At 37.1% G+C, this 22,405-nt stretch overlaps 1 protein-coding gene across 3 annotated transcripts; it reads right to left on the reverse strand.

The window, feature by feature from the left end:
- Window positions 1–1,363: 1,363 nt before the first annotated feature.
- On the reverse strand, window positions 1,364–21,893 carry LOC117291258 (myosin light chain kinase, smooth muscle-like). 3 transcript variants are annotated; one of them, XM_033772883.1, is made up of 12 exons: window positions 21,629–21,893; window positions 15,857–15,881; window positions 14,836–15,141; window positions 14,229–14,255; window positions 13,103–13,187; window positions 11,101–11,200; window positions 10,148–10,251; window positions 9,250–9,391; window positions 8,389–8,582; window positions 7,677–7,829; window positions 6,704–6,821; window positions 1,364–5,823 (listed from the first exon to the last, which is right to left on the reverse strand). In XM_033772883.1, exons 2-12 carry the CDS (start codon window positions 15,864–15,866, stop codon window positions 5,773–5,775), a joined length of 1,290 nt encoding a protein of 429 aa, XP_033628774.1. In that variant the 5' UTR covers window positions 15,867–15,881; window positions 21,629–21,893; the 3' UTR covers window positions 1,364–5,772. The 3 variants fall into 3 exon arrangements, with proteins under 3 accessions (XP_033628774.1, XP_033628775.1, XP_033628776.1); XM_033772884.1 differs by lacking the exon at window positions 21,629–21,893 and adding an exon at window positions 16,496–16,578; XM_033772885.1 differs by lacking the exon at window positions 21,629–21,893 and adding an exon at window positions 16,500–16,562.
- Between the last annotated feature and the right edge of the window lie 512 nt (window positions 21,894–22,405).

The following is a 22,405-nucleotide window of genomic DNA, read 5'->3' on the forward strand; positions in this document are numbered from 1 at the left end:
GGAAATGTTCGAAATGCCATGATGCTTCGTTAAACAAAGAAAATACTGACTAATGGATTGACCAACCTGTTTTGTCAGCAAACATTGCATACTGTTTTTCCTTTTAACTACTTTGGCACGTCTCCATGCGTGCTGTGAGAAGAATGCATCCAGCTTCAGATTCAAGAATTTAACACTACAAATTAAAATGAACTAGCTGGAGAAGGGGGATTCAAAAGAGAGCGAATCAAAAGAAGTTTGACACAGTTGGCCATATGGGGGGGGGGAGGGGAGAGGACAGTACCTCCAGGGGACAGAATCTCATGCCATGCCGACCCTCAAAACTGTCTAGCAACAACCTCGAGATATCCTGGATTTTAAGCCGGTGTGGGGGGAGGGGGCAGCTCAATTGAACCATTTCCATGGGTGCCTTTGAGTACACAATTCTAGACACATTTCAATGCAAACGAGTCTGCTGGATAGGATTAATAAATAATATAAATTATATGGGTTCGAACACACCCAGGCTGAGTTCAAACACCCTAAGTTGGGTTCGAACACCCCAAGCTGAATTCCAACGCTCCAAGCTGAGGTAGAACACAAGGAGCTGGGTGAGGGTTTTAACATCCCAGGCTAGGTTTGAACACCCCAAGCTGGGTTTGAACACCCTTTAGCTTGGTTTGAACACCCCTAGCTGGGTTCAAACACCAAGGCTGGGTTCGACACAACCAAGCTGAGTTCAGCTAGGATTTGGGTTCAAACACCACAGGCTGGTCGAAAACATCCAGGCTGAGTTTCAAAGACCCTGAGTTGGGTTCGAACACCCTGAGCCGAGTTCGAACACAAGAAGCTGGGTTTGAACACCCCATGCAGAATGGATTTCGAACACACCCAAGATGAGTTCAAACACTCCAAGTTGGGTTCGAACACCCCAAACTGAATTCCACCGCTCCAAGCTGAGGTAGAACACAAGGAGCTGGGTGAGGGTTTTAACATCCCGGGCTAGGTTCGAACACCCCAAGCTGGGTTTGAACACCCTTAGCTGGGTTTTAACAACCCGGACTGGGTTCGAAATCAAACATCCTGAGCTCCAGGGTTTGAACACCCGGGGCCCAATGTCATAGATCTGCTTAGCACAAAAATTTGCTTAGCATAAAATGTCTTCATTGATAAAAACAGATTACCAACCAAATTTCCATTTGTTGCAGATTGCTTGTTACTGGTATTCAGCTGTTGTTTGCTTATCCTGAAAATCACGTGGACATTTGGTTGGTAATCCTGTTTTTATTAAGGAAGCTTTATGCTAAACAAATTTTGGTGCTAAGCAGCTCTATGAAATTGGGCCCTGGAGCTAACACCTACAACATTACAACAAAACAAAATGTTCTGGTTTGGAAAATTACTGTTTATTCCGTCATCCACAATGCGCCAAAATGGAACACACGTTCTCTCCTAATTGAATAGAGTATCACTGTCTATAGGAACAAAAGTGTAATGAGTTAACAGCACATGGTATTATAATATGAACTACCTTTAGTTTGAATATAACAATGTTTAACACACCACCAGTGGTTTAATAGGATTTTTTAAAATTATTATTTGTAACAGCTAAGAAAAACCCACTCCATTTTCTGTCTAATAATTAAAGCTGTATATAACAAACATCGATGGATATTTATAAAAGCAGAAATTAAACAAAAATACATAATTTGTTCTATAGTTATAGTACAACTCTTTCATACATAAATGCGATTCAATGCCAGTGTCTCACCCCCTTGATTAAAAAATGTCATGTTCTATAATCGCAATGGCAACTGTAGGGGCAAACGTTTGCTGAACATTGTACTGACTGTTCCATTATTTTAATGGGTGTTTTATAACATTGCCAAGTTGATGGTTTACTTTTCTTTCTTTTTTTCTCACAAAACGACCGGCTGGTTAAAATCCAATTAGATGTGAGAATAAAATGTAACAAGCCAACACTTGGACAAATTTGATGTCTGATCATTAAGATTTAACAACCCATTCTGAAATAAATAGTGTGCGCTTCATGAAATTTCTTGTTAATCTGTAGTGTTAGTTGACCCTCCTTGTGAATGGGTCGCAACCATAAGAAACACATACTGTATTGAGCCCAAGTTCGTTCTCTAAAAACTACCTTTTATAGGTAAATTGTTGGAATTTTTGGAAAATTCACAAGTATTTAAAAGAAAACTTTTTGATAAAAAGCAATAGCAGTTACAGGATTTAAGTTAAACTAAATATTGTCAAACGGTAATTAAAATTGTAAATTCTCTTTTCTTTCTCTCACACTCTCCCCCTCTCTCTTTCTCTCGCTCTCAAAGACTCAAGTGATTAAGGAAGAAATGCCCCCAGCCCACCAAAAAAGGGAGAGAAGAAAAAACCCAAACCCCAACAACAACAACATCATTTGGTGTGCCTTTTTTCATTCTGTGGTCAGTCAGGTACCAATCCAATGACGCACTTTCTCTTCATGAGAAAGGAATCTTGGGTCCTGACTTCTCCAATTTGAAAACTGTCCAATAAACAATAGGACAACATTGGCATCAAAAAGGGGCCTTCTAAAACGAACACTGGTCCAAAAAACTTTTTTTTACAGATGCACTATAGGAAAGTCAAACAGCATCTGATAGAACTATCAGCTGCTTCTACTTCTACAAGATTTTTTTTTCTTTTTTACGAACCAGTCACCTGGGATATATATTTATATCCATATTTATATTTAAATGTAAATATATTACATACAGAAAGACAGACAAAATAACTGACTGCCTGACTAGCCGACTCACAGGAAATGAACATCAGTTAGTAATCATCAATTAAGAAAAAATATGTATTTATAATTAAAATGGTGGGTTACATAAAAAGATATGAAGGACAGGGACTGTCAAAGACTGGGACATATAAAGAGGTAGAAAGAAAACCAAAAAGGTGAATCGAAACAAAAACAGTACTTATTTTACATTGACACTTTTAAAAACACAGTGAATGTTGTGTTCAACCAGGCAAGTGATCAACTTATTTGGGAAAGAGAGCCATTTTAACCGGTAACCTCAAATGACTTGAATTTAACATCCCTCTCAAACTGGGAGCTCCGTCATTATTTCTTGTTCAACTTGGATGACACTACCATCTAAAATGATCTTATTCAAAAGCCAAATACAATCTAATTCGTACATGATAAATAGGAAAAACAGAATTGTTCTTAACAACATATCATGGATAATTGTATGCCCAATTTAAATGGATGAACATTGGCAGATTTTGCAACAATTGACACAAGACACAAATGATACACCAAAACCAGAGAAAATACAGATTGAATGGAGGAGAACACTAATCAGAAAAAGGGACTCGGTAGAAACAGGAGATCAAAGAAAACAGAAAGCTCTGGACCAAGAAGGGAAGTAAATGAATAATCCAAAGATATATTTGCTAGGAGAGAGAAATTGCAAATACAACAAAAAGATGAGTAGAACATGAAACATGAAAAAGAAAGTTCACACAACTGAACAACTACTTTTGTTATTGTGTTAAGTATAAACACAACTAATACTTATAGTGTTAACCAAGTAGTTCACTACTGTTCACCCTGCAGACAACTAAAAAGAAATGAAAATTATTCTTAATAACATTTATAAATAGGAACATTAAAACTTTTTTTAACATATAATTCTTGCAATCACAGTTTAATTTCTATACATAAAAAACTCAAAGTAATTAAATTAATATGTAAACGATACCAAATAAAAGTTATTTCTGTACTCTTTGTCAGAATTATTTAAACAACACTGACAAAGAAAGTTAATTACCACTGATACTCTCTCTCTGTTGTTGCACAAAACCATTAATATTTCTTTTAACAAGATCACTCTCTAAGTAAACACATGTAAATATAACACCGAAACATTTTACTTTAAAAGACAAAACTTCACAATACCCTCAATCAATATTATTATCATTTGTAAAGACAACATTGCCACATACCACAACATTCTTTAGGTTTGTAGTGGTTTATATGTGGCTATTTTATTGTTAAGTCCATCAGGGCAGTTTTTCAAACTTTCTCTTCTCAAATTCCTTTCTTCAATCTTTCGAGACTCCATGTTATCAACATGAAGAACAACAACCGCATTTATCCATTCACAATCATTCGCTGTTTACAAACCAACAGGATACACAAATGTTATTTCATGGAAAACAAGCAAAAATGGAAAGAATACCCAAAACTTTACTAATCAAGATTTAACTAACTCTATAATTTTGTTCTTTTTTTTTTTTTTTCTTTTGTAACTTTTCTTGCCTCACGTTTTTTCGTCTTTTTTTTCTACTTCATTCTTGCTATCATTATGCTTTGTGACTCCTGTTTGTTTGTTTATTTGAGTTTCTCACTTGGACACAGAGATTTAACTCCATAAAAGTAATAATTGTAGGTATATTTCCTTTTTGACAGCTCTGCAATGGTTTTGTTACCAGAGAAGTCAAATAAGATTCAATTTAGATGCCATACCTGCTATGTATATCATTATCATGGGGCGACCATCTTGTTTTTCATCACTAGAAGTCTGATACCTATTTGTGAAAAGAGATGTTGCACTCTCACAAGCAGGGAACCATACCAGTGTGACCTGACCACAGTGCGATAAAGGGTGCATCGTTTTAAAAAATGGTCCAGTTTTAAAATCCAACATTCAAAGCAATCAAATGCCTTACAATCCCATACTTACATAATTCAAATTCAATTTGTCAGCAACTTGTAAACATTAGGTTGACTCTTAAAGATTGTTAGCTCTTGCTATTGGTACAAAAGAATGGAACAATTTTGAAATGTATTTGTAAGTATTTCACTCATGTGGAACTGAGAAGTAGAATTACTTAAAACTATTCTTTCAAAATGTTTTTTTTTTTTTTTTTTTTCATTTGTACAGCTCTATAAGTCTACATAATTGACAACAAATATTGGACAGTTTTAAAATCTTACAATTTGTTTTTCTGTTGTTAAAACGTGTGAACATGTTCGATGTTTTTCTTAAATATTCCAAGTATCAGCTGAACGGTATCGAAAAAACATCATTTATGCGTTTACCATAGAAAGAAGTTATTTTGTGGGAAACAATCCCCAAAGTAGGCCTACTTTGTTTCATGTCTTTGAGTAGCAACACAGCCTTTGTTACTGTACACCAATAACCATTTTTTGAAGTAAGCCTAACACGCACACACACACACCTACAAAATGTCTTGGTTATGTTTTGTGGAAAAAGACATGTAACAATAGAGTTGATGTGAAAAGTAGCTGCTTCTTTTTTCTGGATTCAGGTCTCAGTATCAACGATAAGTTCTTTGTTTATTTAGTACCGTAAAACAAAGACAGAAACAATAGATTTAATTTAAGGGTCACCTATGCATAGCCAATGAATGAGATGCTCCCTAATATTGCCCTTTTTTATTTGGTATTTCTGGAGTGTTTGTGACAATAAATACATTTTGATTTTGAAGTTTATCACCTTTGTCTGATGTGTCCGTCATAGCTTTCAAACACGGACACCACTGTGTTGGTTAATCGATACTTCTCTAGTCCGAGGCACCTAGAAATGGGTGTTTTTTTTCTCCCCCGATGGCTCGAAACTTGAGGTAACAACTCCAATTGCTGCGATACCAGCTGCTATGGTGACGGCATCACAGATTTAACAGTGGATGCAAAGTGACAACAGATGAAGATTTTCTGGCAAGATGCAGCTTGGATGTAAAACAAGGAGGCTCTTTCTTTAGTATCTATATAAACCTCTTGACTCGTATCATGGCTCGGACTGCATTGAAAGCTTTCTGCAAAGTCAAGAAGTAAAAAAAAAAGTAAATATTCAATTCAATTCAATTCACAATTATTTCCACAAACATATTTCCACAAGTAATACAGAACTACATTGTAATGCATACATGTATAAATAAAACACAGAGGAGAGCGCAGGGAGGCAAGGCCCAAAGTCAGCCAGGTAGCTTGTAACAGCCTGCCTTTACATAAACAAATACATAACCTAAGACATGCTTAAGACAATACAAAGACGAAACAGACAGACCAACAGACAGACAGACAGACAGACAGGCGGACAAACAACTGGAGAAAATGACAGTGACAAATAATTAGGAAAAGCGAGTAATGAGAGAGAGAGAGGTGGAGAGCAGATCTTTACGGGATCGTCAAATCATTCAATATTTTAAAGGTCTTGAAGAAAGTTCGACTTGTAAAGAACCCCTCCCAACCCCCAAATTCCTGCTTACTGTTACTTAATGTTCTTTTTGCTTTACTCAACTTATAAATGTACTTGTTGATATTTTTCATAGAAGTATGAAAATAAATGTGTATCTGAATTGAACTGAATTGAAAAAGTAATTATCACTGATTCTCTCTTTGAAAAGAAACATGAATTAAGGAATAACAGTTTGGTAATGACAGGTTGGTGGCTGGCTGCTACTAATGGCCCAAGCTCAAGCGAGGTCCATTATTCATTTATTACAGTAACTTGTTATACGATTTACTATAAAGTTTTTGAGATATTATAAGTCAATTCTACGAAGGCAGCTCTAATGTGTGCTTCATCACTGTCTTTACCTATACAGATACAGATACAGAGAATAAAGGCGATTACCGATTCTCAGAATAGCGTCCTGACCCGATTGCCACACATATATATCTAGTTGTACTAACCTGCCACCTTCTCTTGATGACGTATTTCTTGATTCGAGCCTTGGAGAGGGCGTGTGTACTTTTGAGTTCCTTCTTTAGCCAGTCATTATTCAAGCACTGATCAGCTGTCATTCTTTCACTAAAGTACAAACAAAAGTTGAAAAAAGTGTTGACATCTTTTCCGATAATAATTTGTGTGGTCACAGTTTCAAGTTTCTTTGATTGCCAGATATAGTGACAATAAACTGATGTGAGAATATACTACTGATAATAAAATGCATTTATATGGCGCCTTTTGTAAAATACCCCAAAGCGCCTTACAGTAAACAAAATATAAAACCAAGACAATAATATATTTTACAATAAACACAAATCAAATGTTTAACTTTAAAGGGTGTAGATAGCAGGCAAGCAATTCAACATGAAAGTAAACCAAACTATTAATATAAGGAAGATTTTTTAAATTGCGAAACAAAGCATTGGGATATGGTGGACACAATACGAAACATTTAAAAAGTTTTAAACAAGCTAGAAAATTCATTAAACAAAGCAATTGAAAAAAATTATTATATGCATTGATATTAAGGGTTTGAATAAGGGTTCTGAATATGGGCAGAGAAATGTGTTGCGACCAAAGGTACAGATATTGGCAATGATTATACGGTATGACGTTATGCCAAAAATAATACTAACAACACAAAACAAAATTTACACGCCGCTTAAAGGCAGTGGACACGATTGGTAATTACTCAAAACAATTATTAGCATAAAACCTCACTTGGTAATGAGTAATGGGGAGAGGATGATGGTATAAAGTATTGTGAGAAACGTCTTTCTCTGAAGTGACGTAGTTTTTGAGAAAGAAGTAATTTTCCTTGAATTTGTCAGAAAACTGGTCTTTGACAATTACCAATAGTGTCCAGTCTCTTAAATAATTACAAAATAATGCAATTACAAAAGTCGAAGTAATATTGAGAAATATGCATTGACGTACCTTTTGTCCTCTTTGAGGAGGCTTTCAATGAAGTTTTTGGACAGGTCTGAGATTTCATCAAAGCATTCATCATCAAAGTCCCATTCCACCTTAAGGATGTTACTCATTGTCTCACCTTCATTATCGCCCATGAACGGCGACAACCCGCTCAATCTGTAAGCATCAGATCAAATTGAAAATAGAAAATAAAATGTGGGAAGAAACTGTAAAAAAAGAGTAAACTTACGGGTACAACCATGTGTAAATCTCTTTAGTGGGAGGTTTGGCTCCGAAAAGAGCCGGTGTGGTCTCGACGTTTCGAAAAGTACACTCTGCTCGTCTTCAGGAGAAATTGAAATGGTTTATTGATAAAAACCATTATCGCAGCCAGAGACCAAATTAAGACAACTTTTTTCAGATAAGAATATTTACAATTTTTATTAAAAAAAAACAGTGCACATATCCACAAATTGCTGGTTGCTGTAAAAAGGTTTATACATTTAATGTTTTATTGTTCTGTTCTTATCTTGTTTCTCCGAGACAGTTGAGAGGACTTTCTTCATTAAGAATTAAGATTAAATAGATTGCATCTTTGTGGTACCCACTGCTAAAACACAGGATTCGAACTGCCTCTAGCTACTGGGCAATCTCGGTGGTCTATTCATATTTCATGGGTTAAATTAAAAATTAAGATTAAGTTTTCTACTTCAACAGATATATTGAAGACACTTACAAAACGTAGCAGATGACACCTACAGCCCACATATCTGTTGTGTAGGAGACCTCGTCATATGACACAACCTCTGGGGCCAAGAACTCTGGCGTACCACACGACACTTTAAGTCCCTTCTTCATGACTTGAGCAAGACCAAAATCAATAATCTTGATTTTGTTGCTATTCTTTCGCACACATAGGATGTTTTCTGGCTGTAGACAGGGGGGGGGGGGAAGTGCGTTAATTCAGCTGGTTCTATGTAGATTTTTTCACCAGTAGCATTAGTAATAATAATCATAACAATAACAGGCATTTATAGAAGGCTCTTACACAAGGTATCACAGCGCTTAACAAAAAACAGTACAACAAGCAAATAAATAAAGGCATTCATAATGGGAAGACAGCTGGTCCTCAGCAGTCAATCATTGAACAGGAAAGTTTTGAGATGTTTCCTGAATACTTCAAGTAGCTCAGCTGAAAGAATTTGATGAGGCAGACGGTTCCAACGCTGCAGGCGGGGTATTTATATAAAATTCCAATTCCCTGCAGCAGAATGCACCTTTGACCACTAAAACCACTAAAATATTTGAATTTGATTTAAAGACCTCAGAAAAATCAAGCATCTGAAAGCACACAACTTTGTGTATCAAGGTTTTTTTTTTTCTTCCATTATTATCTCGCAGCTTCCACCACCAATTGAGTTCAAATTTTCACAGGTTTCGTATTTTGTGCACATGTTGAGATACACCAAGTGAGAAGACTGGTTTTTGACAATTACCAAAGGTATCCAGTGTCTTTAAGTTAAGGGCGAGACGATCATTTTTTTTAATTTTTTGTACTTATTCTTTGAGTAAGACAATTGGAGTAAAGTTTTCTTACTTTCATGTCAAGGTGCAAAACTTTTTGAGCGTGCATGAATTTGACACCTTCGCAGATTTGCCGCATGAAGAACGTAACTTCCTTTTCCGTCAGATCAAAGGATTCATCAATAACTCTCTCAAACAATTCTCCACCTGAAACACTGAGTAGATAGATGAAAAAAAGAATTGCGTTATCTTGATCTGGGCCCAATCTCATGGCTCTGCATATACCCAATGGATTAACTAGCCTCTCTTCTTCTTTGGGCCCTTAGCACATCCATGTTTTGAACCTAAAGTCCACTGAGCAAAAACAAGTTTGATAACAAGATTACAAATTAGGATTTGAACTGTCTCTCAGGCAATCTCGTTGGTCTACTTGGTAAGACACTGCTCTAGAATTGCAAGGGTCGTGGGTTCGAATCCCACCTGAGTAATATGCCTGTGATATTTGTTCACAGAACTCGGGAAAGTACTGAGTATACAGTGCTGACACACATCGGTGTACGGGTAACACCAACAATTAATATTCTTTATACCCGATGCAAATTTAATTAACAGCTATTAAGATTACAAATTGTTATGCTGGAGACATGAAATTTGGCCAGCATTGACACAGACAGATGCTTCAAGATCACTGGTTTTAAAAGGCACATGGAGGGCAAAGGAAGCCAGACATGCCCAGCAAGCTGACAAGAGAGCCAGGAGAAAAGAGTAGACAGAACTTTTTAATAACTGTATCATTTTCAGACTCACTACAGCAATGAAACAAGTAAAATTTGTGTAGTGTCAAGAGCTTCTCAAACTTCAAAGTGCTTACGTCTGTAAAATGAGAGCATGTTATTTACAACAACAAAACCCCATTCTTATTGGGTCTTGAAAGAACAGTCTGAACAAAAATAATAAATAAAGGTACTTACTATTCTAGAATCATGACCATATTATTTCCTGTGGCAAAGGCATCATAAAGCTGAAGCAGCTTAGGGTGCTGTAGAACCATCATGATTTCAATTTCATGTTCACACTGTAATGAAAAGTATATAGGACTGTTAACTTTACCGCCACAACATTCTTCAGCTCCATTTTGAAAGCTCACTGTCTATTGACGCCTTGGAAAAAAAATACACATTGTATAAAACATGCATAAAATAATTACAAGTCTGTGAAAATTTGGACGCAATTGGTCATCGAAGTTGCAAGAAAATAACGAAGAAAAAAAACCACCCTTGCTGCATAGAATTTTTGCTTTACAGACGCCTGAGGAAAAGGCCTCAGATTCAAAATGTTTATGTGAAAAATTACCTCTTTCTCTGAAACTACTTTACTTCAAAAGGGGCGTTCCTAACAATGTTTTATGGTATCAGTAGCTCTCCAGTGCTCTTTCCCACGTATGTTTTAATGACCATTAACTTGAGTAATGACCAAAAGTACACCCTGCCTTTGGTAAAAACTGTATGGGTGCTTTAGTCTTTGTTTGATACGGGCGAGACTTTCCCAATCTGTAATCACAATATATTTATGATGGTCTGATCGATTGGCAAGTATAAACTGCCAAAACAAGTAACCGTCAATTATGCTCATGCCAGCCATGGTCAACCATGTTAATCAAGCCAGCACAAACTTATGGTTAAGCCTTGCTCTCATTGGTTGTTCTGCCTTCCACTTCCTTGCATAATTTCACTCACACAACATGCAACAGTGTAAAGCCATAGAGGAACAACCTAGACTGAATAACCAGTCTTCCCCTGACTCTTTAGAGCTAACCCAGGAACAATTGGGGTCTCTACCCCAGGGTGTAATGTGCCAATTTTAAAGATCTTCATCATTTACTGGATAAAATTAATTTAAGTAATAACATATTTAAAACATTTACCTCTTTTTTATCTGCTGGTTTCTCTGCCTTGATAAACTTAGCTGCAAGCATTTTCTTGGATTTCTTTTCCACACACTTGTTGACTGTTCCAAATTTACCCCTGCGAATTGTTTAAATAAGAAAAACTTGTAAATTCTGCTTCTTCTAGCGCTATATCCGTCACTCAGTGATGCTCAAGGCGCTTCAACATTTAGGATTTTCCTGCAAGGTATTGTGAAGCAACGCTTTTAAAGAGTCAGAACAATTTCTTGACAAAGCACCATGTAATGGTTGACAAGGTGCTGTGGCGCAAAATACAGCCAATCAAACCAGGGGTGGATTTCACAAAGAGTTAGGACTAGTCTTATCTCGAGTTAGGACGAGTTACTAGTCCTAACTTAGGACTAGCTGTACGTTTTTGATATCTCTTAGGACTAGTCCTAAGTTAGGACTAGTCCTAACTCTTTGTGAAATCGACCCCAGGAAGACCAGGGCGAACCCCTTCTTTTTTTGGTAGTGCACTGGATTCTTTCACGTGCATTTACACAGCACCCGGAACGAACAACTTTACGTCCCATCTGAGGACGCAGCAATAATGCTTAAGTGTCTTGCTTAGGTCACAAGTGTCAAGACTTGGGCCCAATTTCATAGAGCTGCTTAAGCACAAAATTTTGCTTAAGCAAAAAATTCATTGCTTTGTAAAAGCAGATTACCGGCCAAGACTCAATTGTTATGCTAAGTAAACAACAGCTAAATACTAGTCATAATCAATGTATATGGCATGACATTTTGGCCAGTAACATGTGTAAAATAAGCGAGCTATTTTCGTGCTTAAGCAAATTTTTTGCTTAAGCAGCTCTATGAAATTGGCCCCTGGACTCAAACCCACACTGACGACCAGAAACACCAGAGCTTGAGTCCAGTGCTCTTATCAGCTCGTCAATACTAAGGGTAATGCCCCACACAGTAATGCACAAGCAACCAGTTTCGGGCAATCTCCAAGAAAGCAAAGCATTTACATTTCAAACTTCAAATTTAACCTAATTTCCTTGGAGAGAGTCAAGCCCGGTTCATACTTCCTGCGAATGCAAATGGGATACCAATGTTGACGTCACAAATTCGCAACAAGTAATTTGCAGAGGTTGAGCTGTGCTCAACTCTCTTGCGAATATCGCAGCAAACACAGAGTTGTCACGCCAAATTCACTTCAAATTCGCATCGCATTTGCATTCACAGTAAGTATGAACCGGGCTTAACACAGTGTAGTCGCCTGTGACTGTCACTGACAAATTCCTTTTGCACAGGGGACTTTTAGGACACTAGGTGGCAGCAGACTGATCAGGTAAATATTTTTTTCATGCTTATGTGCGCATTCTCAAAACAACATAGTTATAATGGTAATTCCCCAGCCGTGACACCTGTGTCCTTAAGCAAGACACATAACCATTGCTTCGTCCTTCGGATGGGACGTAAAGCCGTTGGTCCCATGTGTTGTTTAAAGGCATGTAAAAGAACCCAGTGCACTTGTCGAAAAGAGAAGGGGTTCGCCCCGGTGTTCCTGGCTGGATTGGCAGCATATTGCGCCACAGCACCTTGTAAACCATTACATTGTGCTTAAGGATTAGGTCTTATATTATCTCAAAAATCGCCCCCACTCCTTGCAGTAATAATACATGGCGCTTTGTATCCTTTGGCAAAAGGCGCGTTATAAATACGGTTATTATTATTATTATTATTATTAATTCTGCTGCCACCTAGAGTCCCAATAGTCTCTCATTGGAGTTCCCTCAATTTTCTGCTGACCGCCGAAAAGCTGACAGAAAAATCAACCCGGACATTCCATTCTGTAGCAGGCACAGGCATGCACCTACTGTGCTACACTTTGTTTCACCCGTACAAATGGGGCACAAGGTACAGGCAGCACCTACTGTGCTACACTTTTTTTCACCCGTACAAATGGAGACACAAGATACAGGCAATAATGCCTCTTAATGTCAACTTGAAGTTCAAAGGTCATACGTACTTTCCTAGTTCTTCTCTTATCTCATAGAACTCCTTGACGTTTTCCTTTCTGGTTTTGACTTTCCGTGGTTCAAAGGATGCCTCATCTGTAGATAAAAGGAGGAAAAATAGTCTTAATAGTTGGCACTGTTAAAATCTTTAAAGAAAGTAGATTTGTTCTTAACAACTCTTCAACATCATAAACAATTAGTGTTACACTCTCTTAAAGGAACACGTTGCCTTGGATCGGTCGAGTTGGTCTTTGAAAATCGTTCTCTAACCGTTTGTTGTAAAATGTATATGGTTAGAAAGATATTGTAAAAGTAGAACACAATGATCTACACAAATATGCCTCGAAATTGCGTGGTTTTCTTTTTACCCTGTCGACTAACACGGTCGGCCATTTATGGGAGTCAAAATTTTGACTCCCATAAATGGCCGACCGTGATAGTTCGCGACGTAAAAGGAAAACCGTGCAGTTTCGAGTGATACTTGTGTGGATCATTATATTCTACTTTTAAAACATCTTTCTAACCATATGCATTTCATAACAAACGGTTTCAAACGCTTTTAATATACCAACTCGTCCGATCCAAGGAATTGGATGTTCCTTTAAAATGTTTGTCATTTGCCTGACATTTCGACCCTAGCAGACTCTGACAGGGTCAAAAAGTCAGCCCACTAACAATTTTTTGTTGTTGCATGTATACTAATAGATCTTTTTAGTTGGTATACTATTTTTGTATAAGAAAATATAATAAGCTGGTGGAAACTGCTTACCAACCAAAAGGACCTATGTATGGTACAAATACAAACAAAAATGTTAATGGCCTGACGTTTCAACCCTAGCAGAGTCTTTCTCGAAGGAAGGCTCTGTTAGGGTCGAAACATTGGACCATTAATTTTTGTTTGCCTCTTTATAAAGAAACAAAACGGTGTGCATGGTTTCAATGTTTAGACTACAATATTTGGACAATAAGTTTTCAAATAAGTAAGACTTGAAACTGTTTAAGATGATAAGAGTGGTGTACCTTGTAATCATCTATTCAATCGTAGTTGCCTTCGATCGGCTGCTTTTGGGCTATAACAAGCATTTGTAGTGAAATGAATATAGTTGGAAAGATATTTTAAAATCTGCAGCCTCTTACCTGGTTCATCCTCCTCGTCATAGTCATCTGCATGTTTTGGGGTAAAAAAAGGAGGGAAAGAATAAACAAACAGAACCCAATTTCATAGAGCTGCTTAAGCAGAAATTATGCTGAATAATTTTGCTAAAAACCCAAAATGAGCAGGCTACCAGGCAGATTGTACATGTAACAAGGTGAACAATCGGTAACCGGGTTCATTAACATTCCTTTACTCTGCATCTCCTGCTCCAAAATACGCCAGACTTACAAACAGTAGAGCATTTTGTGATTCTACCATTGAAGTAAAATGTAACCAAATGGGAGACTTTGGAACAGTAGGTGGCAGCAAACATACCAGGAAAATTTCCACTATTTACATTAGTCTGAGCATGCACACATTAGCGATAGATTTTACCTGGTAAGTCTGCTGCCACCAAGCGTCCCAAAAGTCCCCCTGTAGAGACTTTCTTCTGTGATTTTAGACTCGCCATGGTGGCGTACTGATTTTTTAGTTTACAAAAGCGTTGTGAAGAAACAACAAATACCCCATCCCTCCCTAACCCCCACCCCCACCCCCCCCCCCATCCCAAACTTCCACCTTTATAAACCAAACTGACGGTTGACTTACCCCCTTTTGAATCTGATGCTACAATGGGCTCCGACACGATGCTGGGTTTGCTTGTCCCTATTGCGTTAATACAACTGACTCTGAATTTGTAGGTGCTATTGTCTTTGAGACCCTTGACCGCGTAGCTGGTGCTGAACACGTTCTTGGTCAGAACCTTCCAGCTATTCTTGGTTCCTTCGCACATCTCTATCTGGTACCCGGTCACGATGCTGCCCCCATCGTAGGTCGTACCCGGCCACACAAGGTTGATCATGTCCTTGAAGACTTTGGCCGCGTACGGTTTATTGGCAGGGGGTTCAGGAACCTCTGTTATACGGGAACGAAAAAACACAAAACATCCAAAGTTAAGAATGAAAGTATCAAAGTTTAAAAAAAAATTATTATTCCTATAAATATTCCTCTTTCTTGGGGTGGGGGTAGCAGCGGAAGGCTTGCTACAAATGTATACATGGCAGGCCTGGAATTTCATCTTTAAAAGGACGAGGCCACTTTAATTTTGCAAAGGGCACTTCCATTGGAAAATCTTAGAGTCAATGGGAAGCTCTTAAAGGGGCACCAAGGCCAAGACATGGGGCAACAGATCTGTGGCCTGCGTCTGTCCATCCTGACCCAGTGCCATGTAAATGATGGCACACAAGAATTTAACTTTCAAATAAAAAAAATGGAATTGAAAAGGTTGTTCACCTATTGTTTATGCTGTTAATAACAACATGTAAACAATCAACTGACCCAGTACTTCATGAAATACTTCCCCGGCATTTTTATTTTTGGAAAACCTACCTGATGTTTAAATCATTCTAATCTAAAATGAGATACCATTGTCCAATGCCGGATGTGATGGTTTTGAAAGTTGAAGGTTGAAGGTACGACCAACCTCCATACTGAGAACCAATCTTTCCTTTAAATAGACTGATTGGACATATGGTTTCATAAAGCGCTGAAACTTCATCAACTGAATAATTACTTTATAGGCATTAAGTAATATTTAATACATCTGTCCAGTTTAATAAGATAATCTTACCTGCAGGCATGGTGTATTTTTGTCACTGCAAAAGAAAAAAGAGAAAACAAGTTTAGTTTAAAGACATTGATACACTTAATTGCTGCAGATACCTGATGTACATGTAAGACCTCCTTCTTGTTAACACACTTTGATTAACCCACAAACCTCTCCAAACACACCTTGCATGGGAGTGGTTGTTGCTGTTATTGCTTAAGCAGAAAAAATGCTTAACAATTTTCTGCCTAGCAGAAACGAGCAGGATATCCATCACAAGTTGTACATGTGACATGGTAAATTGGCCGGTAACCTTAATCTGGTAAGCAACATTTTGTTGTGCTCAGCTATTTTATGTGCTTAAGCAGCTTTGTGAAATTGGGCCCTGCTGATTCAAGTCCGAAAATAAAGTAACACAACAAGGAGAACTTGAAGGAATGCACCCAACCATGAATGAACAGCAAAAAGGGATCATCTCTACATAAATAGCTCATGGAGATATCTGAGAATTACACAAACATTTCATCAAATATCTCATCCAGACATTCCAAACTATATTTATTCTCATCCAATTCACTAGGGATAAGATCCCTGTGCTTCATACACACTACCTCTTCATAATCAATGACAACATTTCTGATCAAAAATCTATCTTCCTTTTACCAACAGCGTTCTTTCAGCAGAATCCTAACATGTAACAACAACCCCACAAATATTGTTGGGAAAAACAGACAGGCATCCACAGCTCTTTTAAAAATCCAGAAGTGATTCCTTTTATGAGTGATAACAAGGAGTTCTATCCTTCTTGAGGACATAGTCCATTCCCCTGATAGGGGAATTCCAAGAAATGAACCCTAAGATACCTTCCTTAACTCATCATTTACTGCCAAAATAAAACACAAATGTCTTGCAAAGTCAAACAAAACCACTCAAGCAAACTTGATTATTGACTAGATTAATCTTAATTATAATTATAGATTGGTTATCATTTTCCTGTGTAATACCATTAAGTTTCCCCTCGGCCATGAATAGTATGCCCCGATAATGCAGCAGTTCAGTAGGAGGAGATTCTTATAGGAGCATGGACACCGTGCGTACGCTGCCGCCGGGTTATCTATGCTCACCCATAGAGTTAAGCCTTGGGGATACATTAATATCTACGTCATTCCCATGGTTGAAATTTCTCATCTCCTGTAGATCCTTTAGTCGACGTGGATCTCATTCCAGGGGAATGCTTCCCGACCCCCCCCCCCCCTCCTCTCTTCGGATTTCTAAGAGCATCTCCTCTCTCTCTTTCTCTTCCGAACGAGCAGGAGGTTCTTAAGTCTCGGTGTTATGTTCCCAAATGTCAGAGAAGTACCAGGAGGGTGAAAAAAGGTTGTTGGTGCTGAACAGAATAAAAGGTCTTCAACTTGGTACACTATGACGCTCAGGCCTGTATGCTCAGTTATTGAAAGGGCAAGGGCGCCAAGGCATTTTCTCCTTGGTAAAGGGCACCCTAGGAGGAAATTGTAAATTTTTACTGAAGCATTTCAAGGGCACCAAGGCAATGACCAGGTTGCATGGAGGCAATCGCATTCAATGCCTATGTGTCGTATCAGGGCAGGACACTGCAATACAGAACTTTTAACATTGTTTTGTTTTGTTGTACAATCTCTGCAAATAGTAGCAATATGAAGTTCAAAGGTTTTTGGTTGCTTCCGGTTTTTTTTCTCCAGCATCTCTAGATTGACAATTAAACATCCAATTCTCATACTCTTATTCAAACTTAAAAAAAAAAAAAAATCATGAGTACACATTAAGTTATGTTTACAAATTCAGGACTGCAATTTCCTCATTAAGAGGGCAAGGCAATTTTGCAAAGGGTACTTTCATCTTTAAGTCTATGGGAAACTTTTGAAGGGGCCCTGAGGCCAAGACGAGGGGCAACAGAGTCCATGGCCTGCGTGGTCTCCATGCTATTCCAGGGCTGCATATTTGAGTTTGTAACTTTCAAACACAACTCCTTCTTCAGACTTTTCTGTCTGGCCGGCCTTTTTTTTTTCTTCTCAAAAACTTAACATCTTCACACAGTCTCGTTGTACTGTTGCACTGACATTTAACTGATAATCTTATATGTCATGGTAATTAAATCTCTTAACTGATATGAACTCATAAGAATGTTCAAATCAATCATGCACTTTTATGCCATCTTAAATTTCAAGACGCTGTTTCTTAAGGTTATTCCAAGTAAAAACAAACTTAGAACTGAAGTTGGCAGAAAACACAACCATCATGCTCAGCAAGGATTGTTTGCTTGGTCCATTTCTGCCTACATGCTTTGCTGAACTAGAGACGAGGGAAATATTGTAAGCATGTATAAATGTGGTTAACAGTAAATTAGCACAGCTTGTTTCTACAACTCTTTTCCATTAATTTTATGACTGAGTCAAGAAAATGTAAACCTTTCATTTCATCAAATTCGTAATGGGAGTGGAGACTTTACACATATGTAGGCTTAATTGGCAATAAAAAAAATAATATTTTATTGGATATCTGTTTATATTGAGCTTCAAGGAAGTGTGTTTAAAACTGTTCTTGTTTATCTGTTTATTAAATACAAGCTTAAACTTTGCAAAGAAAACAATTTCTCTCTCGGAACACTCGACCCCGACAAAGTTTTTCTCTTTGTGAATTAACAACTTTGTTATCATAATTTGTGTTTAAAAACTGTCTTTGTTTATCTGTTTATTAATACAAGCTTAAACTTTGCAAAGAAAAAAGTCTGCCTATGAACACTTGACCCTGGCATAGTTTTTTAAAATCTGGTCTAAAACAAATGTCATCACAGGAGCAATGCTGACAGTTACTGATTAGAAATCCAGTCGAGGAGTAATGTCACAAGCAGAGAGCTGGGGCCCACAACAATGTAAGGAAGCAAAAAATGTCAATGGGTTTTATGGTTAGTATTACAATCCAAAGATCGGGCCGGACATACCACGCATAGTGAACTATGGTAGGGTGCATGTGTATAATAAGAACTGGGAAAAAAGAAAAAATAAGAATAAAATACTTTGACCGTCAGTCGAGTTGGATATCTAGTTAAAGATTGTCTAAAAATAATTTGTTGAGTAAACATTGTTTTTTTCTTCTTTTCATTCTTCCATTTTGTGAGCTCCGAAGTGCAAGTATACTGTGTTCAATTATGGTTTACTTTTGGTGATGAAAATTTAAAATTTGTAGAAGCTGCATTCCTGTAAAGAACTAGCAAGATGACATTAAAAAAAATAAAATAAACATTAAAAAAGTGTCAAATGGCTGCCCAATTATTTAATACTCGATTTTCACAGAGAACAGCTCTTTGTAAGGCTTGAAGGGGTGCAGGTAAAGGGGAGTGGCTAGTGGGGTGGGGTTAAGGACAAATTTCTACCTATACTATAATTGTTTGAAAAAGAAGGTACATGTATGTACAAAGTTCTCTTTGTGCTTGTTTTTGTGCAGGAATAGATCACCAGGCCTTAGATTTTTTTTCCATATGACTTTCCAATGGAAGTGCCCTTTTCAAAATGAAAATGGCCTTGCCCTCTCAAAGATGAAATCCCAGGCCTGGATCACTGTTTGTGGAAGAAACTTACATTAACTTTTGAAAAAATGCAAATGGCTGAACTTGAGGGAAGATTCATGAATTAATATCGTTGCTATATTTATCCAGTTATATTTGGCACAAAATGTGAAATGAGCATTTAGCAGGAAAACAATGTGAAAGATGATAAAATGGTGAGACATCGATGGCAAAGGTCGTGGGTTTGAATCTCACCTGATATAACATGTCTGTTGATTTACTTTACTTTTAATAGGACTCAGAAAAGTACTACATACACCACATTGGTGTGTGGATAAAACAGTAATAAAACTTTTTATGAATACACAATAATAATAGAGAGTCTATTCTGTTGACAATTACCAACCCATCAATCTGAATCTGCTAGATCACTCCAATGAAAGTGCAATAGGGCAACATGTGCAGCTGTAATGTTGCCTCATGTTACGATAGTTTTTGTATTTAAACAATACTCCTACACATCTTAAAGGGACTGTCCACCATCTTCATTTAGAGTACCTCCTGGTTTTGTTTTCAGCAAACATAATCTGTGAAAGTTTTCGTCTAATTCTGTTGTGATGTTTTTAAGAAGACAACTCTAAATAAGTTTGTGTTTTGTTTTGGATTTGGTGCAGCGCATGCTTGTTCATATACAAATAAAATAAGCGAGAACGATTTGTGGACTTTTTATATATAATTTCCTTGAAAGTGATATATTGCTATTGAGAAATAGTGCTGGTAAAAATGTGATGACCAGTTTGAATTGAATTGCTTTTGTTTATATAATTATAAATCCTGAACTATGTCTTTAAGGTGACGTACTGGATTCAGATGTGCTGTACTCAACTGAAGTCAGACAACATAAATCATCCAATTGCACCAAAAAATTGTCAAGAATCTCTTAAGAAATTTTTGTAAATTCTTGTATTGATCCATGGACAAGGCAAACGAAGAAAGGTTCAATTTGATACGAAGAAAGGTTCTGAAAGGATGTTTATGAACTTCGAAAATTCTAAAGATTAAGATTTTTTTTTTAAATACCCACGCCCCCCCCCCCCCCCTGAAAGTTAAAATTCCATTGAGGTCGGGGTCAATATTCCTTCTTTTAAAAAAAAAAAAACATTAATAAGTTTTTAATAAAAAAAGTGTAATGACAATATTATTCTGTAAAACTGTGTAGATGATATCAAAAGTCAAGAAAGTTAATCACAATTGACAATCACAACTGAGTGGAAACTTATCAACTCACTTTAAGGGTATCAACAAAAACAAAATTGTTTTTTAAAAATAAGAGGCGTAATGATCAAAATGGATTGGGGGGTCAAAAATGTATAGTCAACCTATAAAAAAAAGAGGAGCACACACAAATTATGCAAAAATGATTTGATATATGAAAGTTAAAACAAATATGACTTGAAATACATCTTACTATTTGGAACAAACCTTGTAAAAGAAAACACATCCTTTTTTATGTTACACTTTGCATCTATTGTTTCAGTTAAAAACAAAAAATATCACAAAAGGAAATTAATACCCTTAAAGAAAAAAAGTCGGAATGTGTAAAAGTTTTTGCAACACAAAATGAGGAAGAACCAAAGAGCACAAAATCATTCCAAAAAATTAATGAACAAAAGGTAAGTAATTTAAAAATGAATGTACCACCCCCCCCCCCTTTCATGGCCTCAATTAATAAAATACATTTCATAGATCCTAATAACATTTGAGTACACATGAGTACACATAAATCATACCTCACACTCAATCGATCACAGTCATTTGAAATCATTTAAGCTAATTAGCTGAAGTTGCGGTGGGCACGAGACACACCGCAAAAAGAAAAAATGGAACAAGGGTTAAAGAAGAGTCTTAAAAAAATCAACTCTGTGTATCTTAAAGAATAAGACTCCAGCAAACTCCAGTCATCAGAGAGAGGTTGTATTTTGTAATTGTCCGACCAATTACAAATGCAAAATGGAGGCAGAATGAGACCAGTATCAAGCAGCATATTTTGAATTCCTTCAGCAACAACGGAAAGAAAGAGAAAAAAAAGCACCAAAGATGCTGTCACTCCATGTACCCGAACCCAATCAAAATGTCTTCCCCCAAACCAGTTCCTTGTCCAAAAAGTTTAACTTTAAGTTTGTTTTACATGATTTTTTCTTGGGTAGATAAAAAAGACAAGCAAAAAGAAGGCAAAAGGAGAGATTGCAACTCACCACACAAATTTGTAGAAAGAAGGCTGTTCCAATATGATTTCCTTGCACACGGTTGTAAAAGTATGACAAAAATTCTCCTTCCAATCCTGAGCAACTAGCTTACTACCATCCTCTTCTATCTGTGTGTGCATACGTAAGAAACGTCCCTGGCCAAGCCTGAGCTGCAAAGGATGCTGGGTAAATCCCTCCACTGGGCACAAAACACATGTATACACTGATGCTACACATCTGCACTCTCTGCATGTGCTGGCCTGTTGCTTCAGTGGCTGGGGCTGCAAAGAGAAACATACCTATTTCTGGCTTCTTTTTTTTCTTCTTCTTTAGTTTGGCCTTTGAGCATATAGGAAAACACACATGTAACACACAAACAAGCAAGTTTTACCTGTAACTTAAGAGGCATGTATTTACTTTAGGAAAGGTTAATTATATGCACTTGTGAAAGATCTGCGAGATTGAGTAGTAAATATTATGAAACTGAGCTATATTTGTCAACAAAGTGCAAAAGAGTCTTGCTTCTTAGGATAAGTTTTACCAGAGATTTGTTGTTATTATTTTTAATTTTAAAAACATATGCATTTGGGGACATTTGTGAGAATTGTTTTCACAGTTTGTGTATTAAGTTAAATGAAAGGGCATTATTACTAAGATGATACATGTATGCATATATAAATATTTCTACAAAGATTTTCAAGGTTAAAGTAGAAATGCAATTATGGCGCGCCTGGGGAAGGGGGGGGTAGGCATTTTCTTACTTTTCTTATTCCACATTACATCCAA

The sequence above is a fragment of the Asterias rubens genome, chromosome 6, assembly GCF_902459465.1.
Source record: "Asterias rubens chromosome 6, eAstRub1.3, whole genome shotgun sequence".
In the NCBI taxonomy this organism is placed as follows: Eukaryota; Metazoa; Echinodermata; class Asteroidea; order Forcipulatida; family Asteriidae; genus Asterias; species Asterias rubens.

Coding starts and splice junctions, on each gene's coding strand:
- LOC117291258 (XM_033772883.1), bottom strand. Junction 13,188..14,228: donor TGACGAGGAGGATGAACCAG/GTAAGAGGCTGC, acceptor TTTTATCTACAG/ATGAGGCATCCTTTGAACCA. Junction 6,822..7,676: donor CTCCTCAAAGAGGACAAAAG/GTACGTCAATGC, acceptor TTTGTACTTTAG/TGAAAGAATGACAGCTGATC.